Source organism: Martes martes (assembly GCF_963455335.1).
Source record: "Martes martes genome assembly, chromosome: 8".
NCBI classification, from domain to species: Eukaryota; Metazoa; Chordata; class Mammalia; order Carnivora; family Mustelidae; genus Martes; species Martes martes.
The window spans coordinates 88,542,227-88,560,404 of NC_137895.1; the positions used below are offsets into that span (position 1 = coordinate 88,542,227).

At 49.9% G+C, this 18,178-nt stretch overlaps 1 protein-coding gene across 2 annotated transcripts; it reads right to left on the reverse strand.

The window, feature by feature from the left end:
• Positions 1-295: 295 nt before the first annotated feature.
• Positions 296-16,884, reverse strand: CALCOCO1 (calcium binding and coiled-coil domain 1). 2 transcript variants are annotated; one of them, XM_080810918.1, is made up of 15 exons: positions 16,830-16,884; positions 14,467-14,648; positions 13,819-13,921; positions 12,843-13,033; positions 10,452-10,610; positions 9,903-10,051; positions 7,757-7,847; positions 5,456-5,611; positions 4,997-5,251; positions 4,401-4,526; positions 3,813-3,908; positions 3,322-3,430; positions 2,899-3,098; positions 2,396-2,499; positions 296-1,409 (listed from the first exon to the last, which is right to left on the reverse strand). In XM_080810918.1, the coding sequence occupies exons 2-15, from the start codon at positions 14,620-14,622 to the stop codon at positions 1,229-1,231; spliced, it is 2,076 nt and encodes a 691-aa protein (XP_080667044.1). In that variant the 5' UTR covers positions 14,623-14,648; positions 16,830-16,884; the 3' UTR covers positions 296-1,228. The 2 variants fall into 2 exon arrangements, with proteins under 2 accessions (XP_080667044.1, XP_080667043.1); XM_080810917.1 differs by having other exon boundaries at positions 2,396-2,502.
• Between the last annotated feature and the right edge of the window lie 1,294 nt (positions 16,885-18,178).

Genomic DNA, 18,178 nt, shown 5'->3' on the forward strand with positions numbered 1-18,178 from the left:
TGGGTCCCACCCTGCCCCACCCCAGGACCGAAATCCTGAGCAGGGCCCATGTCAACCCATCAGTCTGCTCCCGCCGCCCCCTGGCCACTGCAGTCTTCTCCAAGCCAGACCCCAGCCCCCCAACCTGAGACAAAAACCCCCCTCCTCCTCGGCCTATCAGGAGGCACAATGTGGAAATGCTTCCAGGCACTGTCTCCCATAAGGCAGCAGGGAGTCCCCTCCCTCCCTTCCCCTTCTCCCCCAGTATGGTCCCGGAGCCAGGTATCTGGGCCTTCATTGCTCTAGTCACACCTCATGATAAGAACACATTTTATTAGAATCGTTATACATATCATATAAATATATTTGTCCAAACTACAGATCGAGGAAGGGATAATGAGGGAAAGCTCTTATTGCTGTGGGGGAACCTGGAGAGGGAGGAAGGGGTGAGAAATGGGGACACCTGGGACCCTTTGTTCCCCCCATCCCTCACAGAAGGCACAAATGCATTATTTCTTTCCATGTGAGGACACTGGGGGGAGGGATGGCAGAGAGGGGCAGGAGCTAGAGTACAGAAAACCTCAAAAATACAAAAGAAACCTCCAAACTTCATACCTAATGGTGTGGGAAAGGCTGGGGCGGGGTGCAGGCCATGGGCTGGGATGGGGGGAACAGAAAGAACCACTGAAACTCAGAACTGAGAGAGACCCGAAGAGGCCATGATGCCCATGCCGCCACCGCCTCCATGCAGGACCCTGAGAAAACTCAGGTAAACCGGCACAGACCCCGACTAAGAGTGGGTGGGGTGCCCCAGGAATTGGCTTCGGGGCAGCAGAGTGTGTGTGTGTGTGTGTGTGTGTGAGTGTGAGTGCTTGTGTGTGTGTGGTGGTGGTGTGGTGGCAGTGGGGTGATGGCTCATGTCAGTGACAGAGCAACCAGGGCTAGGAGGGGGTGATTCTAGTCCCCCTGGGGATGCTCTCCTCCATCCTGGTTCCTCCCAAACCGCTTTCAGGGGATGAAGTCAGCCACTGCTTCCAAGGAGGGCCCCTGCCTGGACAGAAGAGCCCCAGGCAGGACAGGATGAAGGCAAGAGCTTAGGATGAACATGGTTCAGAGAGCGGTTCTTGGGGAACAGAGTATCATGGAGCCCCGCATGTCAGGAAAGATATGAGACCTAAGTGTATGTCTGTACGTGAGTGTGTGTCTGTGTGTAAGTGTATCTGGGCATGTCCCGGGGCGGGGGGTGAGCTCACTCAAAGGTAAAGGGGTCCTGGGTGCTAAAAAAGAAGTGTCCATCCATGTGGTCCTCCAGCGCATCCTTATCGTTCTCAGCCGGGAACCGCTCCTTACAAATGGGGCACTCCTTCCACGGCGGTGGGGTGGCAGGGCCCCCAGTGCTGGCCTCTGACAAGGGACCCACTGCAAAGCCACTGCAGGAGACAGAGAGAAAGGAGAGGGTCAGTGTGCTCCAATGTCCTCCTGTCTTGTGGACCTCAGGGAGAGGGACCCATGCCCCTAGGCTCCCAGGTCCCCTGGTTCCTCAGGCAGCTCCCCGGGGGCTCGCTCTCCCCACCTCACCCACAGCATCTTTCTCTACACACTCCTGGAGCTTGGTTTCCTGGCTCTCCATGTCCTCTCTTCTTTAGACCCTGCCAGTCGCTGTGTAGTGTGCAGCCCATCCCCCAACCTTCTGCTCTCTTCCCTCCATCTCCGTCTGCTGCCTAATGAGGCTGAAAATGAGTCTGACATCGTCCTTCATCTTCCTGCTCCAGCTGAGAAGGATGACAGCATCACCCCCTCCCTGCCCTGAGCCCATCTCGCCTCAAGGCAAAGCTGGGGGCTAGATGATAAAATCTCTTTCACCCTGCCTTCCCCTCTTGACCTGGGAAAGGAAAGGGAAGGCCCATGGGGCAATCTGATACCTGAACCCCCACCCCAGCAGCTGCATCACCCAGAGGGCTTCCTGGGGGGAGTCAGGGAAGAGGGACATCTCAGAGCTGGCCAGATGGATTCCAGTCTTCTCTCTCACCCCATCCCTGGGGGCATCGGCCACCTCCCTTCCTCCCCAGACAAAGCCTAGGTACCTACCTGGTGGTTGGGGAGGGGGAAGGGGCAGGAGAGAGGGGATGCAGGGCAATTTGGGCTCCACGGAAGATGGTGCTAGAACAACACAGAAGCCAGTTAAAGGCAGGGCCCGAGTGCACACGTGCATTGGTAAGATGGGGGCAGGAATGACCTGAAGGCACCTGGGATTTGGAGTTGCGGGTGACTTTGTGTTAACCATACCTATGTCTCCTTTTCCTGGCTGGGGCCAAGAAGAAGGAACGTGGGTGAAGGGCATGGGGACTATTCACCCGGATGCCCTTTCCACTGGCATCCTCCCACCTCCCTCCTGGTCTCCCCACCTTGCACTCACCTGGCCATGTCATAGAAGGCACTGCCCAGCTCAGGAAGCAGCAGATTGGCCTCCTCACCCCCACTCTGAACAGCTGCCATGAGGACTGACTTCTCATCTTCGGCCTCCTGGGCACCAAAGAGATAGGACTGGGTTTTGGGGGTAGTGAGGGTCCCAAGACAGGGGAGCAGCCCATTGGAGCAGGTGAGAGAAGAGCAGTCTAGGCCCAGAGAAGTGGACAGTGGGCTGCAGGAGTGAGGCAGGACAGGAGTTCTGATGGGGGCCGGCGGGTAAGAAGCAAAGTGGGGAGCAGGGGCTGGCAGCAGCAAGGCTATTGGGTTGGATTGGGTTTTGGGGTGTTGTTCGTTGGATGGCCTTGAAGAGAGGCTGGGCCTGCCTCCTCTCCCCAAAGGAAAAGAGAGCCCTGTAAAGCTAAGACTTCTGCTCCAGAGGCTGGGCCACTTGGGTATGACCCTCCCTCCCCCTCCCCGGTGCCCCTGGTTCTGTCTCCCCGCACTGCTCACTGAGTCAGAGCTGCTGTCCTCAGCTGGCCCTGAGAGGTGGGGGGCAATGGGAGCCGGCTGGCTGATGACAACCAGGGGAGAAGCCTCCTGTGGCCCAGCAGGAGAGGAGCCCGAGTCTCCGCGCTCACACAGGCCATAGGGAGGGAGCCTCATGTCTTCCGGGGACTCATCCTCTGAGTCTGTCAGAGCCGCTGGGCAGCCTGTCAGTGAGGAGAGGGCACAGAAGGATGTGCTGTTAGAGGCTGGCTGGGCTGTCTCCTCTGGACGAGGGATAAGGTTAAACTAGACAGGGGCCAGTGTCTGGGAAGGAAAAGGGCAAGACACAGAAGGTGGAGGCAGCTCCCAGAGGGGCCACACGCAGCTCTCCCCAGCAGGGAAATGGGGTGAGGGGAAGTGGTGTCACAAGACTGGGGGTGTACAGACTCAGCCCTGCGGCCGCCTCCTCATCCTCTGTGGCAGCGCCCTCACTCCACTTCTCGTCTGCCACCTTCTCCAGGCGGGCCTCCAGCTTTCTCATGTACTCCAGGAGCTCCTGGCGTTGGGGGTGGAGAGGTGGGAGAGGCTGGGAGGGTGCCCACCCTGCTGCCCTGCGGAGCCCACCTCCCTGGGCACCCAAGAGGAACTCTGAGCTCCTCAGGATGAGATGCCTTCCCTACAGTGGGGGGCACCTCAAAGTAGAGCCTCACTCCCCCCACCAAGAGCCCTTCTTTACCCCTGCATCTCTCCCTCCCAGTTGGCAGTCCTCTCCTCTCCTGTCAAATCGGCCAACGAGAGGAGGCATGGTCCCATTTTTTGCCTCTGGGCTCTCTCAGAGATAACAGTTTCTAAGCCAAGAGATGGCAGGAAGATACGAAGTTCCCAGCCCTCAAGTCCTCAATTCTGGCATCCAGGGAGCCTGAGTCATGGGTTCGCACCTGCTTCTCCTCCTGCAACTGTTCCTTTTCCTTCTGGAGCACACGCAGGGCTGACCGCAGCTCTGTCAGTTCCCGCTTGCTCTCTGACAGCTGCACCTGAGGGAGTGGGGAGCCTAGAATGTGCCTCCAGGAAGCCAGGCTCTACGACCTGGGCCCACCAACCTAGAACCATGTCTCTCTGTGCCTCTGTCCTTCTCTTGCCCCAACTCACACAGGGGAAGTCCCGACACGCTTCTTCCATGACTCCCGTCTTGATCACAGGAGGCAGTCGCCTGAGTCCCAGACTCTGCCTCTGGAGCGTGGGCCTGGGTGAGTGCCTCGGGGCTGGGGTGCAGAGGCCCTGATCATGGCAGGGCCCTCTATAATTCTTCTAAGGCACCCCTGAGAGGCTCAGGATATGTGTCTTGAGAACAGAAGGGGACACTGTACCTTTCAAACCAATGAGCCGTGGGACGAGTGCAAGGAGGAGGCCACTCAACATGGAAGTGAGCAGCCAGGACTTCTGAGCCCACACCCAAGACAGCAAGAAGGGGCACTGCAGCCTCAGGAGGCCACAGGACAGGACTCATAGGTGGCTGCGTGCCTCACCAGGCTAGAATCCTTTTCCCGGGCCAGTTCAGTCTTGAACACTTGGTTCTGGGTCTTTTCCTCCTGAACTGCCTTTTCCAGTCGCAGTATCTCTGCACTCAGCTTCAGGATCTTGTCTTTCTCTGCCTGTGACGTGGCCGAAAAGGAACATGGGAGAGGAAAGGTGAAGGAAAACAGACACCACTGGCAATAGCTCCATCCCTCACTGTGTCCCTTCTTTTATTTAAATGAGTATTTTGGGAGCAATTTCTCCCCTTCTTGGCTTTCCCATTCCCTATACTTATCAGTGAAGGAAGGGACATGCCAGAAGGTGCCTTCCTGATCAGGAACGGGCATTACTGACGGGGGCCCGGTTCCTGGGGCAGTAAATGTTTCTGAATCAAGACGGTAACCAAGGAAGGTTCTACAAGGGATGGGGGGCACCCTGCTTAGGGACGGGTCATCCCTGGACAGTGAACTAACTGTACCTCCTTTGGATCCCCTCCCCATCCCTGAGTTCTCTAAGGTCCTCATCCCTCTCTGTCCTCTGAGGGGCTCTGGCCCCATGGAGGTGGGGGCAGTGGCCGTGAGCTTGCCGGGTCCCCCCATCCCTCTACCTCCACGCTCTGCAGCAGCCCCGCCCGCTCCTTGCTCCACTGGCTTTTTTCCTCCTTCAGGTGCAGGCTGAGCTCAGCCAGCCTGCCGTTGACTCCGGCCACTTCCAGGCGACTGCGGTGGAGTTCGGCCATTGTGCGGTCCCTGGCTCCCGCTGTGCTGGCCAGCTCCTCCCCGAGAAGGGCGGCTTTCTGCTGGCTCGAGGCTGCGAGCTCCTGGGCTCCTCGAAGCTGCTCCCTCAGGGGCTCCAGCTCGGCCTCAGCAGACAAGAGAACATGGAGTTAGGGTTCCCAATGAGTCCCTCATGAACCACAGAGGTAACCAGGCTCCCTGCTACCCACCACTGCCTCCGGGCTCAAGATTTGCACTGCTCCATCTCCAGCCTTGTCTTTTCCCTGGACTTTTCTATAGTGAGCCCTTGGGACTTTCTCTACTTCCTGTTGCCTGAGGGCTTCACTCACCACACGCTGCTGGGCCTGGCCTAGGGTATCCTTCATTTGGGACACCTTGTCCTTCAGTCGCTGGGCCTGAGCACCCTGTTCCTCCTGCCGGCCCTTTGCTTCCTGTAGCTCCAAATTTAAGCGATGGTTTTCTTCTTGTGCCATTTGGAGCTCAGCCTGATGGAGGTGGTGAATAGGTAAGGAAAGTGGTGTTATGTATTTGGGGTGGCTGGGGGGTGAACCACTGTGATGAGAGAGGTCAAGGTTCTGCTTTCCAGGTTTAACACAAACCCAAGTATTCAGCTCTTGTCAGGCCTTCCCAGCCCTTCTCAGCCAGCTGAGGGATCTCAGCTCAAAGCCACTCAATCCTGAACATCCAGTCTCCAGCTCCCAACATGAGGTACCAGTATCCCAGCCTGGGCAGGGTCTTATATGAATCTAGGTATCCCATGCAGCATTTCTGCTTCTCTGCTCTTCCTTTTAGTTATTTATTTTTAAAAGATTTTTATTTATTTATTTCAGAGAAAGAAAGCAGGGGAGAGGGAGAAGCAGACTCCCCACTGCACAGGGAGCCCAATGTGGGAATCGATCCCAGGACCCTGGGACCACAACCTGAGCGGAAGGCAGACTCTCACCTGACTGAGCCACCCGGGTGCCCATCTGCTCTTCCTTTTAGATTAAACTCAGTCTGGATGTACCACAGGGCCCTCAGCACATTCTACCTCCCACTCTACTCCTTTCTGCTCTTCGTTCCATCCATGGTACTATTTCTCAGGTCACTCAGGCTGGATCTGTTGGTGCTATGCCTGCTTGGCTCTGTTCTTTCCTTAGCGACCCACAGAAAAGCCTTCGGCGTCTCCATCCTCCATCTCGTTCACAGCCATTTTCTCTTTTCTGCTATCGCTGCAACCATGTTAGCTCATGCCCTGGCCATTTCCTACTTGGATCATTGAATAATCCCGTAAGTAGTTCATCTCCCATAAGGAAATCACATGAATCTTCTTTAAAGTACCGTTTTTTAAGTACGTGTCACCCCCCTGAAAATCACTGATGCCACTTACTGCTTACAGAATAAAGACTAAACTCAAAGTCCTCTCCAATCTGACTTAGGCCTTACCTCAAACTCTTCACCCACACATTCAATTGCCTGAGTGTTCTGGGCGCTTAGCCTTTGTTCGCATATTTCTCTGTTTCCAAAATGGCCTCCCTCTCATCTCTGTCTACTCAAATTCTCCCTACTCCTCACTGTTGAGCAAATGGTTTTCAAATATCCTTCCATAGAAGCCTAGGGCTTGGAGGAAGCCATTTAGAGGTTCTGCAAATATGTGATCCAAGCTTCTTCTAAATTATTAAAAAAAAAAAAACAAAAAACCCAACACACAGACTCACAAGTTAATACAACAGTCTCAATCCATTGCCATATGCTTCTAGGTTAATTAATTTTTGTGCAAACCTCAGAATGAAGTTTCTATTGAACTGAAAAGCACACTGAGATGGCTAGGTGGACAGTCAAACAATGGCTGTCCCTGGCACCTCCTTGTGTGTGAGACTCAAAGTGTCCTCGGTACTGCATGACCCAAACACAATACAGAAATATACTGGCTGCTGAGGCTGACAGAGCGGTTACCTACAACCTCTGATTTCAAGGTCTGGCATCTATCAGAATTACCTTATTGCTTTGTTACCTTATAAGTCAACATTGTACATTTGAATTTATAAAAATAAATTTATAGTAATAAAATACTGCTTTTATCTATTCAGTGAGGTTCCACATAAGACATAAAACTTTACTGGGGAGGTAGGGCAGAAAGCCAAAAAAGTTGGAAAATACTAGGCCAGTTTATTCCCCGCTTTTGCCTTTTTTTTTTTTTTTTAAAGTAAGCTCTATGCTCAGAGTGGGGCTTGGACTCAGGACCCTGAGATCAAGAGTCATACGTTCTGCTGACTGAGCCAGCCAGGCACCCCAATGCCCCCCTTTTTAGTTTTTATTTTTTAAAGATTTTATTTATTTATTTGAGAGAAAGAGAGTGAGGGAGAGAGAACATCAGCAGAGTGAGGGGCAGACTCCCCGCTCAGCAGGGAGCCTGACATGGGGCTACCCAGGGCCACCCCGCCACAACACTTTATCATTCTTCCCTGGTGATGCTTAACATATCTCACTTTGACTAAACTTATTTGGGTGTACATTTTATGCTTCCTAGGAGAGTGCATACAATGTTCTCTTAACGTTTTTATCCGCTCTGGTGCTTAGCACTCAGACAGGACTTAATTAGTAAACACTGCAGGAACACTTCAGAAGGCGAACCAACTCTGGGCCCTTACCTCGCTTTGCTCCTTGTCTGCCTGCGCTTCTTTCAGTTGCCTGAGGAGCTTCTCTTGTTCCCGAGTCAGGGCTTTCACTGTGTCCCTCACCCTGTGTGTGTGGGGAGATGGAACATCAGTTGACCAACTGGTCACCAGAGAACCAATGAGGGGCTCAGACTTCTGTCAGAGCTCTTCTACTGGTGCTCCTCTAGGCTCAGACCTCCACTTGTCTTTAGGACATTCAAATCCCCAGACCAAGGTGATCACATTGTAAGCCCCGAGTACCCAAGATTCCTGGTTCTAGAGCACAATCTAGAAAAAAGTTTTTCTTTTCTCTTTATGTATCACTTTAAGGAATGTTCCGTGGATGGCTTCCTAGCTGTTTTCGTTCCATCGAGAGACCAGAACCCAGTCTTTTTTAAGGCAAGGAACAGCCGTGATTGATTATAAACTTTGGACCTAGACCAGAAGTTGGCAGACTTTTCTGTAAAGGGCCTCACAGTAAATACTTCAGGCTCTGCAGGCCAGGAGGATTCTGTGGCAACTACTCAACTGTGCCACTGTAGTGTAAAAGCAGCACCAGACTACATGTACGTGAATGGCATGGCTGTCCCAATAAAACTTTATTCATGAACACTGAAATCTGAATTTCCTATCTTCCTTTTCATATCTTTTTTTTTTTAAACCATTAATCAATTGTCAAAACAATTCTTACCTCACGGGTTGTACAAAAACAGGTGGCAAGTCCACATTTGGCACATGGGCCATTGGTGACTGACCCCTGGTCTAGACAGTCCCTAATCTCTTCCAGATGCTCAGTCTGATCCCTGCTTTTCTAGTCCATTATTTAGAACCTAGACATTAAGTAGCTCCCTAGGGCAAGACTAACATATTCTGCACTGGAGAAGCCTCAGGGAGTAACTCAAGTTTTACTCTAGGCCTTGGATAATGTGCTTCTTTCCTTTAAGGAGTTTAAAAAACAGATGTAAGATGTACCAGTCCTGAATGAGAGCCTTAATTGTGTGATTTGATGAAAGAAAGAACTAGGGTGTTTCTCCTAGTGAAAATCTGAAGCACAGGCATGGCAAGTGTTCAATATCTGTGCTATTCGGTGGAAATAATAGCTGTCTGGTAGAAGAAGGAAATTCATTCTGTTCGGCTCCAGAGGTCTAAACCAGGACCAAGGGAGGAAAGTAAGAGGACGGAGTTATAGAAGGGAAAGTTTGGTTCAATCCAAGAGATAAAAAACTGACAGTTGTCCGATATTGAAAGAGGCTGCCTTTTGAAGTAACCGCCCTCTTAAATACCCTATATTCCTCCCAGTGCTAACTTTCTACGACTCATGCCTGTTTTCAGGAGATTCCGAAACATTCCTGGATCATCAGTTCTAACATTTCCTAACAGTGAGAACGGAATCTAGTCTTTTTCTTTTTTTAAATTTATTTTCATTTTCTATTATTTTTTAAATAATAGTTTTTTTCTTTATTAAAAAAAAAAGATATTTATTTATTTATTTACTGAGAGAAACAGTGCTTTCATGTGTGCACGCTCACTGGAGCAGGAGCAGAGGGGTAGTGGGGAGGTGCAGAGGGAGAATCTCAAGTAGACTCTGGGCTCGGTGTGGAGGCTGACACCGGCTTTGATCTCACAACTCTGAGATCATGACCTGAGCTGAAACCAAGAGTTGGATGCTTAAGCAACTGAGCCACCCAGGCGCTCCCTCTTCTTTTTTAAAAAAGAATTTTAAGTAATCTCTATGCCCAACAAGGGGCTCAAACTCACAACCCTGAGATCAACAGTCACCCCACTCTACTGACTGAGCCAGACAGGCACCCCTCTAATCTTTGCTGTGGTAAAATCGGACATCCATCCTCTCTTATCTCGTGTTGACTGTTCTATCCATTCTCTTCTTCCAAATCCTCCACTCCTGGCTCCTGCTTAGCCTTTGCTGTACCATAAATAGTAACTATGCTGACTTCTGAAGGTGAGGAATACAGAATAGGATCAGGAAAGACGGAAGAGAGCTCAGCAGGAAAAGATTTCCCCTGTAAGCGGGATAACCACATGACACAGCAGGTTCGCCTGCTGCCTGAAAACGAGAGGCTGGAGTTTGGGGGTGACAGGAAATGAAAGGAAGTAACGGGGGCAGAGGAGGTCCTCTCACCTGTCCAGCTCCACCTCCTTTGTCAGTACTTTCTCACTGATGGCCTGGATGTCATCTTCCAGCTCCAGGATGCGTGCCACATGGTCTCCCTGTTGCCGGCTCAGGATGTCCCTCTCTTCTATGAGCCCCCCGTGGGACCGGGAAAGCCCCTGGAATTAAAGTTACCTCAGAAAGATGAAGTTGAGACTCACCTCTCAAAGAACAGAACAAGGCCTTAGGAGGAGCATACCAGAATTTGACTGTTCTCACCCTCTACCCTGTCACCTTCCTTGAGAAAGAAACTGCAAGGGAACATTCCCTTGCTGGTGAACATGGCCATCTCCACCCTCCCTCACTATTACCGCGAGCAAAGAATCTTATTACATTATGTTTGCGATGTGTCTTCTGTCACCTCAAGTTTAATCCCACTTGTTATTCCCTAAAGCTACTTTTTGATGCCAGAACCATCTTAAAAGTCCACTAGTATCTCTCCTTTTCCATTTTCACTGGGTTAGATTTTGGACCCTGGGTGAGCAGCCAGGCCCCGCCCTCACCTGGCCCAACTCCCACCTTGTACTGCTCCATCAGCTCAGCGTGCTCCTGCCTGGCGGTTGCCAGAGCAGTCTCGAGATCCTGGACTTGATTCCTCAGCTCTGTCACCTGTCCCTCCAGCTGCAGCTTCAGCTGCATCAGGTCATTCCTCTCTTGCTGGCTCTCGTCCAACTGGTTCTACAGGGGGTAGGATGAAGAGGGGGGCTGTGCTTGTGATGCTCCCGTCCCTATCACTCTGCAGATGCATTCGGGGCTGTGAAGTTATATCAGTATGGCTATAAAGAGGTGAGTAAGGGGAGCCTTGGCGTGTTACTGAAGCCTGCCCACCACCAGTCAGACACACCAAGCTCCCGACACCCTTGGAAGAAGTCTCTCTTAATCCATGCAGAAAAAAGGGATGGCTCCCTGAATTTTACCTTATCTATTCTGGAACCTAACAGATATAGGTTTACGATTTCTACTAGCTATGTCACTTTGAATGGGTTACTTACCTTCTCTGAGTCTTTGTCCTCATTTGTAAAGTGATCTCTTAGTATATATTGTTGAAAGGTAAATGTAATGAGAATAACAAATGTAAAAACAGAACATGGAAGACATCCAGATGGCCAAAAGACACATGCTCAACATCACTCAACATCAGGGAAATGCAAATCAAAACCATAATGAGATAGCACCTCACACCTGTCAGAATGGCTAAAATCAAAAACACAAAAAACAACAAGTGTTGGCGAAGATGTGAACAAAAAGGAACTCTCTTCACTGTTGGTGGGAGTGCAGGTTGATGCAGCCACTGTGGAAAATGGTATGGAGGTTCCTCAAGAAGTTAAAAATAGAACTACTCTATGATGTAGTAATCGCACTCCTAAGTATTTACCCAAAAAGTATGAAAACACTAATTCAAAGGGAAATGTGCACCCCTAAGTTTATAGCAGCATTATTTACAAGAGCCAAACTATGGAAGCAGCCCAAGTGTCCACTGAATAATGAATGGATAAAGAAAACGTGGTGTACACACACACACACACACACACACACACACACACACACTACTTTTACTTGGCCATAAGAAAGACTGAGGTCTTGCCATTTGCAATGACATGGATGGAGTTACAGAGTATCATGCCAAAAGAAATAAGTCAGTCAGAGAAAGACAAATACCATATGATTTCACTCATATGTGGAATTTATGAAACAAAACAAATGAGCATGGGGAAAAAGAGAGAGAGAGAGATAGAAACCAAGAAAGAGACTCTTAACTATAGAGAACAAACTGCGGGTTATGAGAGGGGAGGTGGGTGGGGGTGGGTGAAACAGGCGATGGGGACTATCATCATTATCATGATGAGCACTGAGTAATGGAAGGAACTGCTGAATCACTGTGTTGTACACCTGAAACTAACACAACACTGTATGATAACTACGCTGGAATTAGAATAAAAAAAAAACACCAAAACAGATTACGGGGTAGGAGCGCACACACGTCTGACTTATGTAAGATACAAACATCTTCTTCCTATTCTTGTATTGATTCTGTGTGTTTAGAGGGTTCTAGTAGGCAAGAATTTACTTCCATCACAGACAAGTTACTCATTCTCACCTCCTGAGTCTTCTCAAATCTGTCCTCTTATCTGGGGAGTGTATGTATTTCCTCCCCACCTGTCCCTGTCCCTTCTCTGCCTTTAGGAAGTCCTTGCCAACATCTGCCCTCACTCTAATTCTTCTCTGTTTGGTCTGTTTGGTCCAATGGGAAAAGAATACAAGCCACACAAATAGTTTTTAAATTTTCTGGTAGATACTTCAAAAAAGTAACAAGAAACAGGTGAAATTCACTTTAATAATATTTTGTCTAACCTAGTCTACCCAAAATATCATTTCAACATGTAATCAATATAAAAAATTATTGAGATCTTTTACTTTTTAAAATACAATGTTTCCAGAATCCTTTGTGTATTTTACCCACATAGTACATCTCAATTTGGACCGGTCACATTTCAAGTGCTCGAGAACCTCCAATATTATCTAGGGCCATACTATCTGCTCTCATTCCTCACCTGTCCTGGACATAGGTCTCATCCTCCCCTTCCTCCGAACATTCCTTCTCTGGAGTGGCCTCCCTCCACCCTTTATATCTTCCCCTAGGGCCTAGAACAGGATGTAGTACTTGAGAGGAATGCTTGAAAAGTACTTATGAAATCTTGAGTGACAGTGGCCTGTGGGCGGCTTGCTTTCCTGCCCTACATGCTCGTGTCTATGTTAGACCGAGACTTTCTTAACGGCAAGATTGTGTAACTCCCAGCAAGGTCTTTGGTTGAGGCCATAGCCCAGGGGAGGGTTAGGCGAGAAGGGGTCCCTTGCCCTGCTGCCCACCCATTCCCCAGCCTAGGAGCAGCTCTACCATGCTGTTCTTACCTGCAGCACGGTGGCCTTGGGGACAACCAGCAGGATGTCAGAGCCACCATCGGTCTCCTCCAGGGTCACCAGCTCATCCATGGGCCTTGGCTCTCGGAACTGGAAAGGGGGGCTCTGCCCACACACCCGGCCCTGGCGGTTCACATATCGGAACTGGTAGAGCTGGGCTCCAGGTTTGGGCAGGTAGCTGGCTGTGGGAAGAGGAATGGACCCAGGACCCGATATAATCCCAGGCCCTCAAGTGTTTGACACGTCCCCCTTCCCCTTGATGTGACTTATCACCCACTGCTCTTGGCTCTAGCCTCTTGTTCCCTCTTCCATATACTGTTCTCTCTCCACCTCCCACAGGGTATTTCCATATCCTGGGATACTCCTGTCCCTCCCTTCTGCCTAGTCCTGTCCTTCCTCTCTTTCCCAAACCTACCTTCCATCACCACCATCATCATCATGTTAGCTACCATTTACTGAGTGCCCACGCTGTACCAGGCACTATACTAACCCTTTACCTGTATCACTTTAAACCTTCATATTGTACCTATTAAGCCAGGCACCCCCTTTTATTGTTAAGATAGTAGACAGAGAGATTAAGTAATTTGTCCAGGGCCAAACAGCTCGTAAGTATTAGAGTTGAGATACAAAACCAGGTCTTTCGGAATCTAACACCACCTTCTTAATCTTTGATCCCACCTTTCCTTCCCTCTTCCCTACCCCTAGCTCCCTAAGAGGACTTCCTCTTTTTTTTCATAGGAGGCAGGATTAGTGGCCCTCTATAGTTTCTTCCATCTCTAAGTCCCTGATTCTATAATAATCCCACAATTCTATGTCTGCTAAGCCCTGCTGGATATAGTTCTTACTTTCTTTATTTGCACTTATTTTTCTTTGTTGTCTGTGCCTAACTTTTGTTTCTGAGCCCACTGTCCTCTACAACTCTATCCCCCTGGATCCTCCATCCTGGATCTTCCATCTTCCCTCGTACCTTGGAACTGGACACTGGCGTGGACAGGAGAGCCATCAGCCGCACTTTCGGGCACCGAAGACCACACAAACGTGTGGTAATCCCGAACACAGGCAGCCTCCACCTGTGAAGGACCATGGTGGGAGAGGAGTAAAGTGATGGAACTATAAGCTATGGATGGCAGAAAGGGCTGAGGGATTGACCAGGGACAGGATGCTGTTACAGGGACAGGGATGATGAGAGACAGCCAAAGTGGAGGGACATTTTGTGGCAGAAGAGAGGAAGGCTAAGGGGCGCCTGGGTGGTTCAGTCATTAAGTGTCTGCCTTTGGCTCAGGTCATGATCCCGGAGTCCTGGGATCGAGTCCCACACTGGGTTCCCTGTTCTGCAGGAAGCCTGCTTCTCCCTCTCCCACTCCCTCTGCTTGTGTTCCCTCTCTTGCTCTCTCTCTCTCTGTCAAATAAATAAAATCTTAAAAAAAGAGAAAGAGAGCAGGGGTAAGATGGGGAGAAGATGAGCTCTGCTTACATTGAAGCCCTCAGTTACCTGTGACATCTTTTCCCTTCTTTTCTACCAATATGAGGTTGAGAATCCAAGGATTAAGTCATTCCCCTTATTCCAACCAACCCATGGCCCATAAATCTGAGCCAAAAGAAGGTTCAGAGATACCTTGAAGATGCCAATCCAGTCGCTGGCACTGGGCACAGTGCCTGGGGGAAGGGTATAGTGACATTCCACCTTGGTGTTGGGGATGTAGGTCCGGGCTACATTCAGAAAGTTGACTCCACCGCGGGAAGGTGCCCGGCTTAGTGATGATTCTTCCATCCTGCCCTGAAGATATCTGCCCTCCTCTGAAATAAAGGGTTAATATCCTACAATCTCTCCAATCCAACTCTTCTTCCCCCCAACTCCATTCCTACCCACTCACAGCTCCTGTCACTACACCTGGAGATGAAGGCATACCTCGTTTCCAGCCCCTGAGGGTTAGACAACCCTTTGGAGGTATCATTTTGGTTTCTAGAACATAGGTCTGGCCCTCTGAGTCAGTCCCCATCCTGTCTCACATTGTTCCTTTCCTGAGTCATAGATTCTTTAGGCCTAGAGTTAAGATCTCTCTCATTTCTGTTCCCTTTTCACAGCCCCATTGACCAAGTCTCAGTATCCAGGGCTCTGCCTTCTGAGTCCCTCCTTTTCTACCTCTTAACATCCTGAGCATTCCAAATCCTTCAACCTCCGCCTCCCCATCCCATCCCCCATATCTTTCTGCTCTTGGATTCAAAATCCAACTGAGGTGTTGGATTGAGGTGTTGGAATGAGGGGCCCCTCATTCTGAGTGGGTCTCCTTGCGCACTCCAGCTTACCCAGGACGACTCATGATATCTGAAAACAACAACTAATCTCTGAGAAAGTAAAGATTGAGTCTTCAGAGCTGGAAAGTGGCTGGGGGGGATCAATAGCCCAATCCTCAGGCCCCTGAGGTCCCAGTTCTCTCTCCTCCCAGAGTTGTCCACTTCCATGAATTGAAAAAAAAAAAAAAAAAAAAGCTTTTGCTCTCATTCAAGAGACAAAGGGAAAGGGAGGATATAGGGAAAGACAGGTTTTGTCTCTCCACTTCATTACTCCAGGAAGTCAAGAATTCTGGAGGCGGCTGCTTCAAGGGTGGAGTGAAACACTCGGCAGGAACGTGGTGGTGTGGGGAGATGGAATGTGGCAGCCTAGAGCCAGAAAAGCCCCACCCCTGGTAGGGGATAGCCTGGAAGGTGGGAAGTAAGGGGCCCTGAGAAGGGGAAATATATATGTGATGTTGAGAGAAGGGAGAGATAATTCAAACAGAACCTAACATTCTTTTCTTCAGCTCTTGCCAGGAGCAGAACGAGAAACCTACTGGTTTGACTATGTTAACCCAGCTGCAGTATTTTCCTATTTTCTTTCTGCCCCCTTTGGCCCTGATTCTAAAAGTGCCTGGATGGGGAACTGGAGGCATGCTGTAAGATGGGACTGAGAGGAAGAGGTGTTCCAAGTTGGGTGGAATGATGGGTATGGGGTGAGGAACAACAATAATCAACAGAACTCCTCAGCCTAAGGCTGAGATGGCCCTTGCCATCGCTGCTCTCCAGCCCACTCATCTTCATCCTATGTCAGCTGCAGAAGATGGCATCCAATCAGCCATGGGTACTCATGTGCACACCCCTAAACATCACAACCCCATGTCAGGCTGAAGTTGGGCCCAGGACTTTAAAAAACAACAGAAATTCAGTAGAGAAGGAAAGGTGAGCCAGTTTTCCAAAAACAAGCAACTTCTCCCTCCAAAATAAGGACTGGATTCAGGACAAGAAGTATCTTTGGGGTTTCATCTCTGAAAAATCCCCAGTCAAAATTAGCCTACGTTTTCTCCAAATACAGTTCTTCTGATGTTCTAAGTAGGGATGAGTTGTCTGCAAAGATCTAAGCCTGGGGGACACCAAATATGCCCCACAAAGAAAATCCATAACAGCTGGAAACATTCTCAAGACCCGAAACAAAGCTCTGGGCACTTAAAGTGTATGAGTGTAGCTAGATTGAAGTGTTCGAGAGGGAGAGGAGAGTCCCCCCCCCCAACTTTGTAGGGCTCTAGAGTTCCCTAACATTCTACCACTTGGGAGGTTTTCCCCCCAGCGATTCAGCGTAGTAAAGGCCTTTGGATTGGGGCGAGAGGGTAAGGAGAAAGGGAAGGTTTGCGAGGGTCAAGTCTTGCCTGGGAGAGAATGAGTAAATATTTCAGCTTCTCCCAACTACCTGAAGCGTAACAAGCTTTATAGAGAAGGACTGAGGAGAAGGTGAAAACAGTTAGGGGACACCCTCCTGATCGGGGCCCCCCTGAGACCCAGAACTCTTAAAACAGTAGGGGTGGCTTCTCCAGTACGGAAAGTATTAAAACCAAAACCTTCCAGCATCTCCCTTCCACAGTTCCCTTAGGTTATCCTTCCACAGACTGGAAAGTGGGGTGACCCCCCCCGCATCAGATCGTCCCCAAATTAGGCCAAGTTTCTTACCCCACTCTCGGATCAGCTGTTCCCTCACCTTCCACCAACAACAAAAACAGCAGTCCGACTCCTGGAGGGGAGGGAGAAGAAGGGACGCGAGGCCTTCTGGGGTTTGTGGTTTCTCCACCCTCTTTTGTCGGAGAGCTGGCTAGGATCTGGGACCACATATCCCAGGAAGCCATGCGTGAGGAGGGCGGGGCAGAGGGCGGCCGTGGCAACACTCTCCCCGCGGCAACTTGGGAGGCGTAGTTCTCACGTCCATGACTGTAAACGAGGGTGTGTCCACCAAAGGACTTCACGGCCCATGATTCCTCAAGAGGGGGCCGGCTGTATTAGTGGCGACTGTTGGTTTGTAACGTGCGTGGTGGGTGGGATGGTGGGGAGGAGTTAGAGCTCTAACGCCTCCTACGTAAAGCCTCACGGGGGTGCTGACCGCGTTGCGTTGCGTCCTCCGGTTTGCTTTTCACAACTAGCTGTGGGGTAGATAATGTTGTTATCCGCACTTTGCAGATGAAGACATTAAAGCCCAGAGTGTTTAAGGAACCGGTCTAAAAGTATCAAATCTATGCAATGGTAGAACTCCAGTGCTGCACGACCCCCCAGCTACCTACTATTTAGGGACGGGGAACTACTGGTTGTGGTAGCAGTTTCTTCTTTGCTTCGACCTCAGGGACGACCCCTGTAAAAACTGTGGTGTGCACCACTATGTGTGTGCATATATATAAATTCTCCCCACCCCTCGAAGGTTTCAGTGCCAGGGGCCTGCCAATACACACCAGGACTGGGCTCTCCTAGAATGGCCTCTAGGTCTAGGAAGGGGACCATTGCCTGAGGTGGTGGTGGTGATGGATAGGGGAAGAAAGAACGAGGTTGAAAGGGGAGACTGACATAATTCAATTATGTGAGTTCATAATTCAGGACTCACAAACAAGCCACTTAGACAGGCTGGTTTGCCCAAGCCTTTTAACTGGCTTAAATGAATTAGGATAACAATACACGTTACTGCTCTTGTTTTTATTTAGGAGAGGTGAAAGATTCACACCCCTCCCACAACCTAAGTCAAGTTAAAGACTTGGGTATCCTCCTGTCTACCCGTTCCTGGACCCTCCAGGAATCTCCAGGTAGTCCGAGGCACTCAAAATGATCTCTCTCCCCATCTTTGTATTAAGGGATTACAGTCTAAGGATTGATTTGCTCTTCCTGGGTGCTTGCTTTAATTCTCTGCTCACTAAGTTAAGGAACCTCTGCTTTTTCCAAGTTTTTTGGTAGTATTTTGCTTTTAGTACTGGATAGGGTGTCTGGTGCCTGTCCTTGGGTGCCTTTCATCTGAAGATCTCCAAGCACTTAACAATATAAGT

Excerpts from the sequence above, each read along its gene's own strand:
- CALCOCO1 (XM_080810917.1), bottom strand. The coding sequence starts at position 14,622 with ATGGAAGAATCATCACTAAGCCGGGCACCTTCCCGCGGTGGAGTCAAC. Across the intron at positions 5,252-5,455 it reads GCCAGGCCCAGCAGCGTGTG|GCCGAGCTGGAGCCCCTGAG; the intron begins GTGAGTGAAGCC and ends TTGTCTGCTGAG. Across the intron at positions 1,410-2,395 it reads GCCTTCTATGACATGGCCAG|TGGCTTTGCAGTGGGTCCCT; the intron begins GTGAGTGCAAGG and ends TGTCTCCTGCAG.